This window comes from Oncorhynchus mykiss, chromosome 8, assembly GCF_013265735.2.
Source record: "Oncorhynchus mykiss isolate Arlee chromosome 8, USDA_OmykA_1.1, whole genome shotgun sequence".
In the NCBI taxonomy this organism is placed as follows: domain Eukaryota; kingdom Metazoa; phylum Chordata; class Actinopteri; order Salmoniformes; family Salmonidae; genus Oncorhynchus; species Oncorhynchus mykiss.
In genome coordinates this window covers 51453455-51471017 of record NC_048572.1, presented here as the reverse complement: position 1 = coordinate 51471017, position 17563 = coordinate 51453455, and the positions used below count along the sequence as shown (strand labels likewise).

Sequence of the window (17563 nt, the reverse complement as noted above, 5' to 3'; positions counted from 1 at the left end):
AAGTTAAAACAGGGGTTAAGCATGTGCTAGCTGGAGCTTTATGGACCAGACTGGAGTATTATGGGGTGTGTGATAAATTGTCGATGTCAGGCGTTTCCATGGGGATGATGACTTGAAAGCAAGACAAGGGAGCATGAGCATGTGAGATTGCAAGCCAGCCCATCAAACGCTCAACAGGCTCATTCATTTCACATATACCAGGTAGTTTCAGATAATAAGAATCTGCCACGGTATGCCTTTGTGTTTGTTAGTCATTGGAGGTGGCTTTGTTGCTATGGTAAACGCATCTCAAAATCAAGACTTTTGTGTTGGTTGAGGAGATCAGTTTGCCTGTCTCTCCTTATCGTTTCAGATATAAATCCTGTTGAAATGGTCCCCAAAGCTGTTCTCACTCCAGTGTCAACATGCCCTAGGGCCAAAACAAGGCCATTCTTGAAATAATATTTTCGAACTACAACTGCCTGCTATGGCTATATTGCACAGATACAGCTTTTTTGGTGAGGAATTTCAAGCTTTAGATCCAGCAACCCCTTTCACTTTCTCTCTTTCTTCCCATCTGTTCAGAGACCTCATCGCCCCAGTATCAAACAACCTCCAGTAAGTTTGCTCAAAGGCCTATGTTACCCATCTATCCCTCTTTTCCCCTTCCCTGGTGTGGTTTGCAAATGCAAGTCGGAGGTTTGTGGGACCTTCCAATCCCATCAGCAAACACACGGACGCATAATCAGGCCAAATCTGCCCTTTCTCCTTCACCTATTCACATGCAAGCTAATTGTCTCGGTAGGCTCTTCTCTTCAACCAGTGTCCATCACTGTGATTGGATGACTGCTTGACACCACAAGTCAGTGATCAGGCCTTCTTTCCCACAATGCAATTGGGTAACACTTTACTTACAGTATTTTTTGACTCTCGCCAATGGCTTAAATCTCTGATTTGAGGTCTTTGAGCTTGTGTGATTCCAATAATAGGGCACATTCTCGTTGAATGACGCCAGACTCAATCATCTCAAACTCCCAATCAGTGGATTGGCATAATTGTGATGCAGCTCCACATGATGTGTAGATCGGTGAATTAGTGTCATCCCTCGAGCCATGATGAGCAAGCGTCAAATAACAAACCACATAGGTTCACTTATATTCAGAGACCAATGATCAAAACGTATCTACTTTTACTTCTACCACAAGACCACTTCATCCTTCTCTCTCTTTTCTTTTTCTGATGACCCCCTTCGTCCCCCCCAGGCACATTCTGATGCGCATCCGGCACCCTGTCCATCAGACTCAGGCCCTCTGGAGCATTGACACCAATTGGATCAATGGTAGGCTTAGGTGGCCTCTTAGCAGATCACAACACTGGCACACATGCTTCATGCCTCCTCAGCCTCACCGGCCGAACACAAAGTGCACTGTCATGCTAATGCGAAAACATTGGAAACTAAGGATGTTAATGACAAAGGCTGCTGGGAGTTGCTGGGTTGACTTCAAGACAGGAAAACAGGGAAATGTTTGGCAGCATTGCTTAGGTTATTTTTGTTTGTCACAATTATACAATTTTAAGAATTATTACAATTATTACAATTCAATCGAGCTATAACGCGGACCTTCTGCGATAAGGTTTGAATCCATCCCTATGTTCGTTAGCGGTATGAAGGTTCACCTCAACAATGTTTCTGTGTGTGATGCGATCACTATAATAAAAGTGTATGGGCCTTATTCATACCGCAACATTTTGCAATTTCCCAACAACTTCGCCTGTCAACTTTTCCCCGTCCTCCTTGATACAACCTTTCATCTGCTGTGTTGAGGTTTCCTCTGACAGAGAGATAGCAGGCATAGTTGAAAGGCAGATCTTTTTGTGACTATCCCAGCAGTTTTCAGCCAAGCAACCTTTCGTTTTCTACATAAAGGGGGTAGTTTTCCACTGATGGGGCCGTACAGACACCATCATCTGCCCCACCAGCAGAAAATCGCTACTCTGTTAAAATGCCCTGATGCGTAGCAAACTCTGGCTCTGACCTCGCCCCAAATCTGCCTGCTTGCAGAGCCTCCTGTAATTGGAGACATTACATTTGCTTTGGACAGAATGGCAAATGAGTGCTTTGAGCTTAGGCAGAAACCGTACCGGTGAAATCAGAAGGTGATACATGAGAGAGGGGGAAGTCACTGCCAATCCACTGGTCGTATGTGGGGGCCGGGGTTGGGGGATGTATCTGTGTGTGTGGGGAGTGGGGAGTGGAATAGGGTGGGTGTGTGTTGGAGGGATGGCATGTGTGCTTTATGTGTGTGTGTGTGTGGCTGTGTGCGGGTGGGAAGGGAGTGTGTGCGTTGTGTGTGCATGTGCAAGCAAGTGTGCATGTATGTATTTGTCTGCGTTTGGATACATGTTTGAGCGTGGGTACATGCTGGCACGTGTGTGGATGATTATCCTTCCCCCACACGCAGTCTCATGTAGACACAGTATTAAGTACAAGAGCTTGTCAGTTGTTAATCTCACATTTATCATAGGATCACACTGGTGATGTGAGGATTTGACGTTTTACTGCACGAGTGTCTGGCCATCGATGAGCATACGACAAGTAAGCAGGAAATAAATTGCCCTGAAATTGACTGTCATCTATGTGCCGCGTCCTCCATTTTTACTCCATCAAGCACACTCATTAAAATCTATGGATGAACTGTCTCAGTTGATTTCTCATTACCTAATAGTCTGTAATATGGGGATGGTGTCGCATCTTTTCCTGTGAGCTTGCTGTCATCTCGCATTAAATTGGAGAATAAAAAATGAGTTCCGAGACACTCCCAGTGGGATTAAGTGAGCGATGGAAGATTGAAGATTTCTAGTCCATGGTGGCCCTGAGAGATTGTAGAAAAATAGAATGCGAAATCCCACTACGGGCACTACTGGTCTTAGTCAATATCAAGCATACACAATGTCTGAAGCCAATAGCAAGTCAATGCCCTCTCCTTTGAAGAGCTAGTGCACTGAAGAGCCTCTATGAAGCAACAGCTACAGTACTAGTAGTCTTCTTCTTTGCTACGAGTCTCACGTCAAAGGGTCCGAATACTTCTGTAAATGTAACAAGAATAAAGCTATATGAGAGAGCCATGTGAAGGGAATAATAATTATTATATTTAGCCCAAGGGCACCACAACCACTGGCTGCAAAAGACATGGATTTTTTTTAGGGGGCATTACGGACACACAAAGGACATGCTGCCGGGAAATTCTGGGCATTATCAAGTGCTTGTCAAATTGTGAATGAGAGACTGATGAAGTGTGTGCAGCCTGTGCAAATAACAAAGCGGAGCTCATGCCTTTCATGCAACCTTTTTCAAATCATCATTGGAGTCGCATCTTGCAGCCTTATAATGTACTGTATTCCAAAATGAAAACATATAGCCCAACGTTTGTATCACAACTAAAGTTGCATAAATAACTCTAAATTAAGCAAATAGGAGTACCTGTTTCTTTGTTAACCCCTCAACACAGAATAGCCGCATGTGCGCACTCCCTCAAATCGCTTGGAGAAAATATCCTTTCTATTTTATTCAGCTATATTCAATTGTATTCTTCATACAATAAAATCATATAAAATAAATGCCACGAAATTCTAAGCAAATCTAAATAAACTAGTGTACCCCACTGTTCTTCTGAAATAGACTACATTTTCTTCCTGTCATGTACCTTTAGACCTGTCTAAAATAAATAATGGATTTATTGTGATGGTGTAGGCTGCAGGAGCCTACCTTATCCATTCGATCCCTGATTTATTGAAGGAGGGACTCATTTTATAAATTCAAAAGTATTTGGCTGTAATGTTACAATATTTTCAGACAAGGGTGGCTACCATCCTCCAGGATAGCTACTGGGTGTGCAGGCTTTTGTTCAAGCCCTGGTCTAACCACATTGTAGCCTAAACATCAGCTGATCAACAGGACCTTGATAAGCAGACTTGGGTGTTTCAGTGCTGGATCAAAAGCCAAGCCTGCACACCCAGAAGATCTCCAAATGGAGGGTTGACAACAGTGCAGTTCTATGTGTGGGGCTAAGTGCCTTGATCAAGGGCACAATGGCAGGAGGTGGTAGGTCGACATGGGATCAGACACAACAGCATTCCAGTGTCAGTAATGCTTACATTTTCATGTAGGCTATAATAATAAACATGGACATTTGGTTAAAAGTCATGGAGAAGTCATGGAAAATGTGTATACCCTTAACAGGGAATAATCAGAGGTCTCGATAGCATAATGTAATGTGTGAAATTTGGTGAACATAGTCTAATGGACGGACTTGGAAAAAGCTCCTGCACGTATTCCATCCCAAGTCAAGCACGGTAGAGAATGGAAGTTTGAAGACGTTCAAAGTTCCTCCATAGGTATAATTCTGTGAGCCTAATTCAGATAATGCATGTCATAACGAGATGTCCAGCTCTTCACGCCAAGCCTCCTCCTCCACCCTCTCTCCCCACCTAGACAAATTGCTGTCCATCGTGTATGTATACAACCCAAGCTTAGGCAGCTGATAGCACCCATGCACTGCCTAGGCTAAAACAACTATTGCTTGTCCACTCCATAGCAAACTGCTCTATCCTCACTGATTGCGAAGTCATTTCATGTCGAGATAATTTAAAAACATTTTTATTTTAGAGGTTTAGATGTAGGAACAGAAAATAACAATGTAAACCTGCACTTTGAAGGGGGTTTGAACCGGTTTGGAAGTTATTTTGCAGATAGGAACAGGGGAACGGAACAAAAAATCATTACAGTTCGGTTCAGAGCTTAACAATTTCAGTTCCAATCCCTTCTTTTCATGTAGCCTAATTTTGGACAAGCAAATGTTTTAACCACCGATCAAGCAACATTATGGACTAAACGTTCAAATCCTGTTTCTGCAACAATACTGATCAAATTAAGATCCTACACTTGTATATGAATAGGCTGTCTCCCATCAATGTATAGAGATGTCCGTCACCATGCAACTTACTGTGGGCTATAGTAGAAGAAGCATATCTTCCCCACAAGCCACACTATAACACAGATATACTGATACCAATTATATACAAGATGGAATTCATGCCAGAGCTGACCCATATATCTCAATGACGATCCCCATGTTGTTTATGAACTGGGACACAGTAGCAAGTTATCTCTAACAATTCTATATGGTTTCTATATGGTATGTCTCTCTTGATGGGCCTAGTAAAAATACAGTATGTCTACCCTCTCAAGGACATATCGGAGGAGGACGGACAAGTCACCATTGATCTCTCCTCAGGGAGATTCTCCTATGCCTGCTGGCTCAACATTGAGTCCAAAGAAATCCCTAAATATGCATAGGGCTTCAGAACCCTCCGTGAGGATCCGTTTCAACGCAGTCAATAAGAACATAACATCAGTCTCCACAGCTAGCGTGTTGCCGGGTGACAGCTCCGCTCATCAATATTGACAAGAGAAAACCGATGTGGCATGATGCGATTGTGTACAGGTTGCCAAAAAAAATGCACAAAGACACAGTACCAGCTTTAGAGTGATGCCAGGGTATCTTGCTTCTTTGAAGCTTCTCCAACGACGGAGGGCAAATCTATAGTCCTGCTTTCTCACTAATCAGCTGTGTGGACTGGTCTTTGATTAAGCTTAAAAGTGAATGGGTTCTATAACTAATATGATATTCCTAAAAGCTGAACGTACTTGCTATTTCCTCTGTTCGTCCTACAACTGGAAGAAGAGAAGACATGGAATGACTTTCTGCTGGACCCGCGGAGAAATCAAAGAGAATACCATAGATCACTTTAATAATTTATTTGCATATGATTATCGTAAAAATACTCAAAGAGAAATGTGTATTTTGTTCATTTTTTTTTTTACAATTCCATACATCTTACTCTTACAGAAAGAAGTCTGCACTGACGGACATACATTTTCGTATTTTTCTTCTTTCACATAGATTTTCTTTTTTTTCCTGGTACATGGCCCCTTTAAACGGTAATTTTCCTTTTGATGTTGCCTCTCACCAGCAACCAACATCCAAACAAGGGTTCACACGGAGGCCAGAGGGTGAAGTGAAGATGAACTCTGAGCGGATTGGTGTAGTACGGATGGGGATCATATAATAGCTATAGCACAGCGGCAGTGTTAATGTGAGAGATTGATGCTGACAGCTGGTCGTACTTAAAAAAAAAAAAAAACGAGTAATTAACTGAATAATTCAAACTACATTAACATTTTGTGGGTCAGGTTGATGTTACGGTCACATAGTTATTATCTCAATGGTGACCTTTTTTATTTGCATTGATCCTTGACACATTTGACTAAAGAATAGATCTGACACATCAACAGTCTGGTTCCATACTGTATGTGCTTTAGCCAACTCCCCTGACTACCGTTGTCAGGCCAAACATGTTAGGCATGACAATGGATGAACACAGAGAGGAGTTGGTTGAGGCACAAAGGGACTGGAGCCCCAGGCTAAGATATCAGCAGCTAGTCCAGAATAATGGAATTGACAACTGTACTGACACGTTGAAAATGTGAGCCAGCACTGGTGACTAGAAATAGCTATTGTTCACCATTAACCCTTTCCTACGAGCAACAGCCTCCGTAAAATATTTGATTCTTGTTTAATCATTAAATTCACTGTTTAGTGTATTGAGTTTAATGTGTGAATATTATATACATATATTTTTTTAACAATAAGTAATAACTTAGCATCCAAAACAAGGCATAGTTGAATAAAATAAGAGTATGAAAATATGGCATATGTCTGTAGAGTAACAGTTATGCGGAACCGTCGTCTCTTGTTTCCATGGTGTTCATCCACAACAGTTCCACTTTGGCATGGCATTGCACACGACGGTGTGTCCTGTACAGTCAGACAAGTCCTTCTCAGTCACCCCCTTTATCCAGAGTAGGTGAAGAGGACACATAACAACACATACAGCACCATGAAACCAAAACCCCCCAGGAACATGGAAGACCACATTTAAAAGAAAGTGGATGAAACCAGATATAATAAAAAAAACAGCAATTGTTATAGACGTCTAAAATCAGGTTCTCTGGCCATGGGCACTGGGATACAATCTTTCAGGTGCCCACATTCATTTAGAATCCATCGAACCCATCCTTAAAGTCCCATGTGTGAACAAGCCTTTTTTGCATCACCATTGCCCTCGTTCCTTTCCAGACGTCGAAGTCCACAGTATCCATGCCCATTCCCATCCATGGTCAAAGTCAACGATAAGAGGCATGGAAAACATTTTGGGAAAAGAACACATCCCAGAAAGCACATGCAGACATGCAAATACAACCTGAGGGGGAGTTTGGCTTTCTGTCAATGGACGGTTCACAAATTCAATTCAACATCAATGATGGGTTATCCACAAGCTTCGCAAGTCTATTTTCTATGGTGCCCTACTGAAGCTGTCCAAAGTCGAGACTTCCTTTTCCATGTTAGTTTTGTCTAGGTAGAGTAGACGTTTTTGTCTCCTGTGGACAATGTTTTGTCTAGTTACAGTAGACAATGTTTGTTTTGTCTAGGTAGGGTCATTAATTCATCCATTGGGCTCTGCAAGTAGAGTTCCTAGGTAGTTTCTAGTGGGTCCAGTTTGCCATGCTGTCTCTGGTTTGGTTGTTTGTTGGTTTGTTGGTCCAGACCCAAACCTTAGACCCTGATGGGGAGAGTCGTGCTCATCTGTTGTCGAACTATATCATTCTGACTGCTGTCTAGACTCTTCCTGTGGTGGCCAGGCAGTGTCCCCCCGATCCGCAAAAGATCCCTGTCAACAAGAGAGGCAAAGATCAGTCACAGGTGGTTCTTTCAAGAGTACAAATTGTTAGACCAGTCTTGTTAAATTCCTAGTCTTGGAGTGGAGACCCTGGGAGACCCAGGGTTTTGTTCCAACCCAGGGTAGCGCATTGCATTCAACTTATCAACAAATCATCAAGCCCTTGATTTGTTGAATTAGGTTTGTTAGGCTTGTTACTATTTAAAATATACATATTTTAACCGTGGTTAATTAAAGGTTAATAAAAAATACTTTATTTAAGCAGGCAAGTCAGTTAAGAACACATTTGTATTTACAATAATCATCTGGTAAAAGCCTGCATACCCTGACGGCTCTCCAGGACCAGGATGGAAGAATGCTGCTGTGTTTAGGTATAGTATTACGCTGGCAACAACATTGAGGATGGGAGGCAGCACACAGCACACAGCACACGTAGCAGCACACAGTGAGAATCGATCACATATGTGTTGATACCGATCATGGAAAAGACAACCTATTTTAGAAGCCAGTTCCACCAATTACAAAATCCAATTTAACCTCTGAGCAGAATCAATTCATCGTTCTGGGGTTGTAATAAAACTAGTATCTCCTTCATCTACCTTCTGAGAATGCTACATTGTCTTTTTTTGCATCCCAAACGGCACCCTATTCCCTATATAGTGCACTACCTTTGATAGGGGTCTCTCACTCTCTCTCTCTCCCTCTGTGGCTGTCACATACAGATGAGGCCATAAATCAATCATCCGCATGCCATCTGCATACAGTGATATGTAGCATAACACATGCCAGACACACTGACATACACATACAACTCCCCATTCGACCCATCAAAGCAAATGGCTTGGCCTCCCTTGGAGCATAAAAAAAGCTAATTAGCAACCTAATTAAACACATTCCTCTCTTTTAGCTTCTCCTGAATCTGCCTTATTACACACACTCCATCACCTCAGCCCTCCGGTAGTTTGTTTCCACATCGGCAGCCCCGGCTCTGTCTCTGTCCTATCACCTACATTTAAGAGACAGCCAAGAGCACAGGGAATTAAACCTAGGTCAGTCATTATGTTTCCACACGCAAATTAGGCCCACTCCTTGCAATGGGAATCGTCCGTGGGGTAATGCTGCGACAGTGAAACGCGGAAACGAAGACAGAGCTGGCCGGCTTGTAGTCCTAAAATTTTTTAAAATAAACGGTAATGAGTAACCTCTGGTTCGTCCAGCCGTTCCTATGGAGGAAATGAATGGGGAAAGAATGGAGTTTGGGGGAAAGGCTTATTAGAGATCTTATACGTTTTGAGATAATATTGGTCAGTGAACATGACCTTATATGAATTATGAAGCCTTTATGTGCTTTGTGTGTTTGTTTGGACAACATAAATGCTTCAAATTTGACAAAAAGTGACGTTAGCTAATGAAGATTATCTCATAGATTCTCATAGGTCTCCTAAGCCTGTGTTTACCACGGACCTTACTTTTGACGTCTTTCCAAAGAAAACGATGAGCCATGGTGGAGTTAGTGCCTACAAAAAAGACATCATTACCATCGCTCTCTATTGAGGCTCAAGAGAGGAGCTGTTAAGTGAGGGAACATGATCATTTTGCGGTTTTTGTTTGGTAAACAGAGCTGATCCAGAGCTTTGCCACATAGCAGTTGATGCATTAAACATACACTGAGTGTACAAAGCATCAGGAACACCTTCCTAATACTGAGTTGCACCCACTTTTGTCCTCAGAACAGCCTCAATTCGTCGGAGCACGGACTCCACAAGGTGTCGGAAGCGTTCCACAGGGATGCTGGCCCAGGTTGACTCCAATGTTTCCCACAGATGTGTCAAATTGGCTGGGTGGTGGACCATTCTTGAATCACACAGGAAACTGTTGAGCTTGAAAAACCCAGCAGCATTTCAGTTCTTGACACACTCAAACCGGTGCACCTGGCACCTACTACCATACTCCGTTCAAAGGCACTTGCCTATTCACCCTCAATCACACACACACACACACACACACACACAATCCATGTCTCAATTGTCTCAAAGCTTAGAAATCCTTCTTTAACATGTCTCCTCCCCTTCATCTACACTGATTCAAGTGGATTTAACAGGTGACATCAATAAGGGATCACCTGGATTCACCTGGTCAGTCTTTGTCATGGAAAGAGCAGGTGTTCCTAATGTTTTGTACACTCATTGTACATTTTAGGGCCAACTAACCCCGGTCGATATTGTTGATCGCACCCCAAAACGACAAATCAAACCAACAATAAAGATTGTATAATCTCTTAGGTTTCTGATCTCCCCTGCACACTCGTATATACTTATTTTGAAACTGTTGCCTTGTTACTTTGTCTTAACACCGGTCTTGTTGTGCAAATCAAAAATAACGCTTTCCAGTCCCCTCCACTCACCCTGAGTATGTGCTGGTGACCACCTTGAGGGTGGCGGCGTTGCGGAGAAGCTTGTCCAGGGTGCTGACGATTTGGCAGAACTTTGGCCTCAGGTTCCTCTCCTTCACCCAGCACTCCAGCATGAGCTGGTGCAGCACCATGGGGCAGTCCATGGGAGGGGGCAAGCGGTAGTCCTGCTCCACAGCAGTCATCACCTACAGACAGTAAAAGGGTTAATATGATATACAGTACGGTACAATGCAACACAATATATCTTGCGATGCAATGCAATATGATATGATGTGTCACAACAACATACAATACAATTTCGATACTCTGCGGCACAATATGACACGCTACAACGCGATAGAATATGTTGTGATATAATACAATATTCCGGGTCCCCTCCAAAAAAAATCTGGCAATTCAAAAGGAGAATGTTACATTACAATTCACGGTGGAATAAAATAAACCTCTGTAGATGTCCACTCATTGAATAGTTACGACATGTTTCAGTTCCCTTTACTCATTTTCATACCTTCACTTTAACGCATGCATTTTTAACTGCTTGCTACAAAAGCAGTTGTGCTTTTTGATCATGATAATGAATCTCTCTACTGCACTCCACAACTTTCCTTGTTTTCTCATTTGATTTGTTACGACATGTTTCTATTCTCTGTACAGGGAAGCTATTCGTATCCATATGCTGTCTGTATGTATTCGAATGACATCTTCCTGCAATGGAAATGTGCCTCCGGGGATACTACAAAATCTCTCCTATACTATTCCCACTTTTCTGTGCTGCTCTATTGAAACTAGCTGCAGTAGTAATACAACACGTTTGGATGAGCATCATCGTTCTCTATTTATTAATAAGGTAGAAGCCCAGTGAGATGGTAAGATGTGTTGCGGGGATAGAGAGAGTGTGTGTGTGTGTGTGTTTACTACTCTGCCGTAGTAAATATCTGTGGGGTGAAGATGCAGGTGTAGATAGGGGTGGCAGGAGGCAATAAAGTAAAATAAAATGTAAAAAAAACGGCAACCCAGGCACACAGCCGCACTGACCACCTGCACAGTGAAGATAAAAACACACTTAGGCATAACTGTCAAGCTCAAGCTAAAAGTAGAGGCTGCAATGTCACTGCAATGTAAAGGAGCCCTCCTGAAATTAAACAGTGGCTAACACATTACCAATACTTCATTTTAGGTCATTTATTAAAAGGGACTAAAATAAGCTTTGTTGCTAACTCCGGTTCTTTAACATTGACTTTCACCCTGAAAATAGTTGATTCATGTGCACTGTCCCTATCAAATCAATACCATGAATACATAATGGAATACATAAATAAGTAGCATGCGAGTGTTGTGGAAGACTCTATCTAAAGAGTAGGCAGAGAGTATAACCCAAAAATATTAAACGAAACATGCAACAACTTCAAAGACTTTGCTGAGTTATTGTTCATATGAGGAAATCAGTTAATTGAAATCAACGAATTGGCCCTAAACTATGGATGGGTGGCCCACTAGGCGGGTTCGTACTGCAACCATGGAGCGCTCTGTTCACAACGTTGACATTGGCAAACCGCTTGACAACACAACGCCATACACGTGGGTCTGCGGTTGTGAGGCCAGTTGGACGTACTGCCAAATTCTCTACAACAACGCTTATGGTAGGAGAATTAAACAATCAATTGTCTGGCAACAGCTCTGGTGGACAGTCCTGCAGTCAGCATGCCAATTGCACACTCCCTCAAAACTTGAGACATCTGTGGCATTGTGTTGTGTGACAAAACTGCAAATTTGTTAGTGGACATTTATTGCCCCCCCCCCCCCCAGCACCAGGTGCACCTGTGATTAATCATGCTGTTTAATCAGCTTCTTGATATGCCACACCTGTCAGGTGGATGGATTATATTGGCAAAGGAGAAATGCTCACTATCAGGGATTTAAACAAATTTGTGCACAACATTTGAGAGACATAAGCCTTTTCTAAGTATGGAACATTTCGGGGATCTTTCATTTAATTTCAGCTCATGAAACATGGGACCAACACTTTACATGTTGCGTTTATATTTTTGTTCAGTGCGTATAACTAACTCACATCCTGGTTGCTCATGTCCCAGTAGGGCCTTTCTCCGTAGGATACCACCTCCCACATGACGATTCCGTAGCTCCACGCGTCACTGGCCGAGGTGAACTTCCTGAAGGCGATGGCCTCGGGGGCGGTCCAGCGGATGGGAATCTTACCTCCCTGCAGAGACACAGGGAGAGGCAGGGTTGCTACATTGGAGCATGCTGTGCGATGGAGTAAACACAGTCAGAGACGCACCCACACACAGGCAGAGACGCACCCACACACAGGCAGAGACGCACCCACACACAGGCAGAGATGCACCCACACACAGGCAGAGACGCACCCACACACAGGCAGACATGCACCCACACACAGTCAGAGACGCACCCACACACAGGCAGAGACGCACCCACACACAGGCAGAGACGCACCCACACACAGGCAGAGACGCACCCACACACAGGCAGACATGCACCCACACACAGGCAGAGACGCCCACACACAGGCAGACATGCACCCACACACAGGCAGAGACGCACCCACACACAGGCAGAGACGCACCCAAACACAGGCACCCACACAGGCAGAGACACCCACACAGGCAGAGACACCCACACAGGCAGACACACACTGATAACCATACTCTCATATACAGACTGCAGAGTGACAAAAAGACCACACATGGTGAGCACACACACACTTACACACAAAATTGCAAACAAACAAAGATAAACAAACAAACAAGCAATCACACAGACAAACATAGACATACCATATAAACACAGATCAAGCCAACAAGCAGATCCTCCCACAACTCACACTCTCCCTCCCACACCACTCACCAGAGAGCTGGTGTAGGTAGGATCGACTGATGAGTCGTCCAGGAAACGGGACAGACCGAAGTCGGACACCTTACACACCAGGTTGCTGTTGACCAGGATGTTGCGGGCGGCGAGGTCCCGGTGGACATAGTTCATGTCCGAGAGGTACTTCATGCCCGACGCGATGCCACGCAGCATGCCCACCAGCTGGGTCACTGTGAAGCGCCCATCATTCAGCTGTGAGGTATGGGTGGGGAATGGGGGTGAGTGAGGTAGTGAAATAGAGGAGTAATGCAGACAGGGAGGAGGGTAGATAGAGGGGAATGGGGGTGAGTGAGGTAATGCAGACAGGGGAGGGTAGATAGAGGGGAATGGGGGTGAGTGAGGTAGTGAAATAGAGGAGTAATGCAGACAGGGAGGAGGGTAGATCGAGGGCAATGGGGGTGAGTGAGGTAGTGAAATAGAGGAGTAATGCAGACAGGAGGGGGGGTAAATAGAGGGGAATGGGGGTGAGTGAGGTAGTGAAATAGAGGAGTAATGCAGACAGGGAGGGTAGATCGAGGGGAATGGGGGTGAGTGGGGTAGTGAAATAGAGGAGTAATGCAGACAGGGAGGAGGGTAGATCGAGGGGAATGGGGGTGAGTGGGGTAGTGAAATAGAGGAGTAATGCAGACAGGGAGGAGGGTAGATCGAGGGGAATGGGGGTGAGTGAGGTAGTGAAATAGAGGAGTAATGCAGACAGGGAGGAGGGTAGATCGAGGGGAATGGGGGTGAGTGAGGTAGTGAAATAGAGGAGTAATGCAGACAGGGAGGAGGGTAGATAGAGGGCAATGGGGGTGAGTGGGGTAGTGAAATAGAGCAGTAATGCAGACAGGGAGGAGGGTAGATAGAGGGGAATGGGGGTGAGTGAGGTAGTGAAATAGAGGAGTAATGCAGACAGGGAGGAGGGTAGATAGAGGGGAATGGGGGTGAGTGAGGTAATGCAGACAGGGGAGGGTAGATAGAGGGGAATGGGGGTGAGTGAGGTAGTGAAATAGAGGAGTAATGCAGACAGGGAGGAGGGTAGATCGAGGGCAATGGGGGTGAGTGGGGTAGTGAAATAGAGCAGTAATGCAGACAGGGAGGAGGGTAGATAGAGGGGAATGGGGGTGAGTGAGGTAGTGAAATAGAGGAGTAATGCAGACAGGGAGGAGGGTAGATCGAGGGGAATGGGGGTGAGTGAGGTAGTGAAATAGAGGAGTAATGCAGACAGGGAGGAGGGTAGATAGAGGGGAATGGGAAAGGGAGAAAAATACAGAAGGAAGAAGAAGGAAAGAGAGAGAAGGGAGAAGAGAGAGAAGGGGGAGATGGGTGAGGAAAAAGTAAGAGGAAGGAGAAAGAGAAGGGGGAGATGGGTGAGGAAAAAGTAAGAAAGGAGGGAGAGATAGAGAAGGGGGGATGGGTGAGAAAAAAAAAGTAAGAGGAGGGAGAAAGAGAAGGGGGAGATGGGTGAGGAAAAGGTAAGAGGGGAGGGAGAGAGAGAGGGAATCGGTAGATGAAGTCAGTCAGTCAGTCAGTCCCTAAGCTTACATAAACATAATCATGACATATGCCATAACCATCCATGACTGGTTCTGTCAGTCTGCAACAGACAAACTTTTCAAGCTGTCTGACCCCATCTAATAAGATTAATAATTTAAATGGATATTTAATAACTAAATTCCATGTGCTGTGCTGTGTGTATGTGTGTTTCTGTTTGTAACTGCAGATGAAACAGCGTGAAAGTGAATAGGAAAGTCCGCTGTCAACTAGTTACAGTTAGAATTCAATTGTCCTTTCACAGAACGACAAGAGGTTCAACCTTTTTCTGCGTGATCCAGTCTTGACTGAAAGGAAATGAGCGTTACATTGATGGTGCCATGCTAACTATGCTTACCCTCACTACAGCTCCACAGAATTAGAAAAACTAGAATGGAAAATCATGGCTCCATGACTTGAATGGGCATTTTTGTTCTAGAAATTATATTTCTATTACCAGCTTCAATACATAATCAGTCCCATTTCTTATTAGTATTGTTCATGCATGAGAGCACCAGCCGTTCCGGACGACTGCGTGATAACTCTCTTAATAGCCGATGTGCGCGTGACTTTTAAACAGGTTAACATTCCCAAAACCGCGGGTCCAGACAGATTACCAGGACGTGTACTCAAAGCATGAGTGGACCAACTGGCAAGTGTCTTCACTGACATTTTCAACCTCTCCCTGACAGAGTCTGTAATACTTATATATTTCAAGCAGAACGCCATAGTCCCTGTGCCCAAGGAAGCGAAGGTAACCTGCCTAAATGATTACTGCCCTGTAGCACTCATGTCGGTAGCCATGAAGTGCTTTGAAAGGCGAGTCATGGTTCACACCAACAGCATCATCCTGAATACCCTAGACCCACTCCACATTAACTCGCTACTGGTACCCCCTGTATTTAGCCTCGGTATTGTTATTTTATTGTGTTACTTTTTACCTTAGTTTATTTGGTAAGTATTTTCCTAACAGTATGTTATATACTGTATTCTACAACATCTACTGCATCTTGCCTATGCCGCACGGCCATCGCTCATCCATATATTTATATGTACATATTCTTATTCATCCCTTCACATTTGTGTGTATAAAGTAGCTGTTGTGAATTTGTTAAGATTACTTGTTAGATATTACTGCATTGTCGGAACGAGAAGCACTAGCATTTCGCTACACTCGCATTAACATATGCTAACCATGTGTATGTGACCAATAAAATTAGATTTGATTTGGAACTCTTTCTTAAACTGCATTGTTAGTTAAGTAAGCATTTATGACAAATAAAGTTTGATTTAATTGGATGCCATACTTCCAAGTCTCACAAGGGAGCCTGGAAATCGAGGTTTGTTTCTCAACAACTCAGGAGGGGAACATTCCAAACATGCCAAATATGTAAACATTGTGTTTTGTACTCTACACTCAAATTTAGTTTGACAGGAAAACAAGTTTGGATGGATATGTAAACAAAATGCTTCATAACAGGCATAGATGGTTAAGGCCTGTTAGGGGGCTTGTATTACTATTCTCGTGGGTACCGAAAATCCCCAAAAGTCCCCAAAAGGATAGTAAAATGGAGACATTTCCCTGGTTCCCACAAGGACAAAGGCTATTTTAGGCTTAGAGTTTAGGTTTAGGATTACAATTAGGGTTAGGGTTACAATTAGGTTTAGGGGTTAGGTTTAGGGGTTAGGGTTATGGGTTAAGGTTTAGGGCTTAGGTGTAGGGGTTAGATTAGGGTTAGGGGTTAGGTTTAGGGTTAGGGAAAACATGATTTTGAATGGAAATGAATTTTAGGTACCCACAAGGATAGTAAAACATATGCTGTGTGTGTGTGTGTGTGTGTGTGTGTGTGTGTGTGTTTGTCCTTACGTGCAAACATGTTTGTTCTTGTTATGCATGTGTTGTGTGTGTGTGTTGTTCTGCCTGCATCCCATAGTCAGGCACAATAGTTTGGCGGGCCATCACTAGATCACGGCAGAGTGTATCCATGATTCACACACACACACACGCGGTTGGATGGACATCTGACTGAGAGGAGTGCGTGAGAAGGAGTGAGAAGCTGCTCTTCAGTCACAAGATGAGATAAGACAAGGAGGGCTATGGAGATTGCACTGTGGTGCATGGTCTTAAGCTTCCTCATCGTCCTCTGAGAGAGATCATTTGTGAATGACTACGTTAACCTTGTCTCTAACCTCTAGGGTCTTTCCTGGTTAAAGGTTAAATCTGGGTTGTTGTTTTTTTGATTCGTAGGCGGGATCTTGGTTTACTCTTAAAGGAAAGGAGCTACACCTTATGTAAGCTATAGTACGATGACCTAAGAATGGACAGTGCGTCATTCCTAAGAGCTCATCAAGGATAACGGCTAATAAGAGCCAGCAGCATACCAGCAGCATACCACCCTGCATTCCACTGCTGGCTTGCCTCTGAAGCTAAGCATGGTTGGTCCTGGTTGGGTGGGGGCCAGTAGGAGGCCCTCTTTCTTTCCTCTGGTCTAAAAAAAAAGATCCCAATGCCCCAGAGCAGTGATTGGGGACATTGCCCTGTGTAGGATGCCGTCTTTCAGGTGGGACGTTAAACGGGTGTCCTGACTCTCTGTGGTCACTAAACAATCCCATGGCACATATCGTAAGAGTAAGAGTGTTAACCCCGGTGTCCTGGCTAAATTCCCAATCTGGCCCTCATACCATCACAGCCACCTAATCGTCCCCAGCTTCCAATTGGCTCATTGCGCTCCCCTTTAACTAATCCCCAGGTCGTTGCTGTAAATGAGAACGTCTTCTCAGTCAACTTACAGTGGGGCAAAAAAGTATTTAGTCAGCCACCAATTGTGCAAGTTCTCCCACTTAAAAAGACGAGAGAGGCCTGTAATTTTCATCATAGGTACACTTCAACTATGACAGACAAAGTGAGAAAAGAAATCCAGAAAATCACACTGTAGGAGTTTTAATGAA

At 43.9% G+C, this 17563-nt stretch overlaps 1 protein-coding gene across 1 annotated transcript in view; it reads right to left on the bottom strand.

Annotated features, from left to right (window-relative positions):
* Positions 1 to 5782: 5782 nt before the first annotated feature.
* The window catches only part of ephb3a (eph receptor B3a), a 45504-nt gene continuing 33723 nt past the window's right edge, over positions 5783 to 17563 (bottom strand). The window contains exons 12-15 of the mRNA XM_036985602.1: positions 13079 to 13294; positions 12264 to 12413; positions 10184 to 10377; positions 5783 to 7770 (exon numbers count right to left, since the gene is read on the bottom strand). Coding sequence (XP_036841497.1) covers positions 7656 to 7770; positions 10184 to 10377; positions 12264 to 12413; positions 13079 to 13294 — 675 coding nt within the window. The 3' untranslated portion in view covers positions 5783 to 7655. The remainder of the gene's footprint in view (positions 7771 to 10183; positions 10378 to 12263; positions 12414 to 13078; positions 13295 to 17563) is intronic.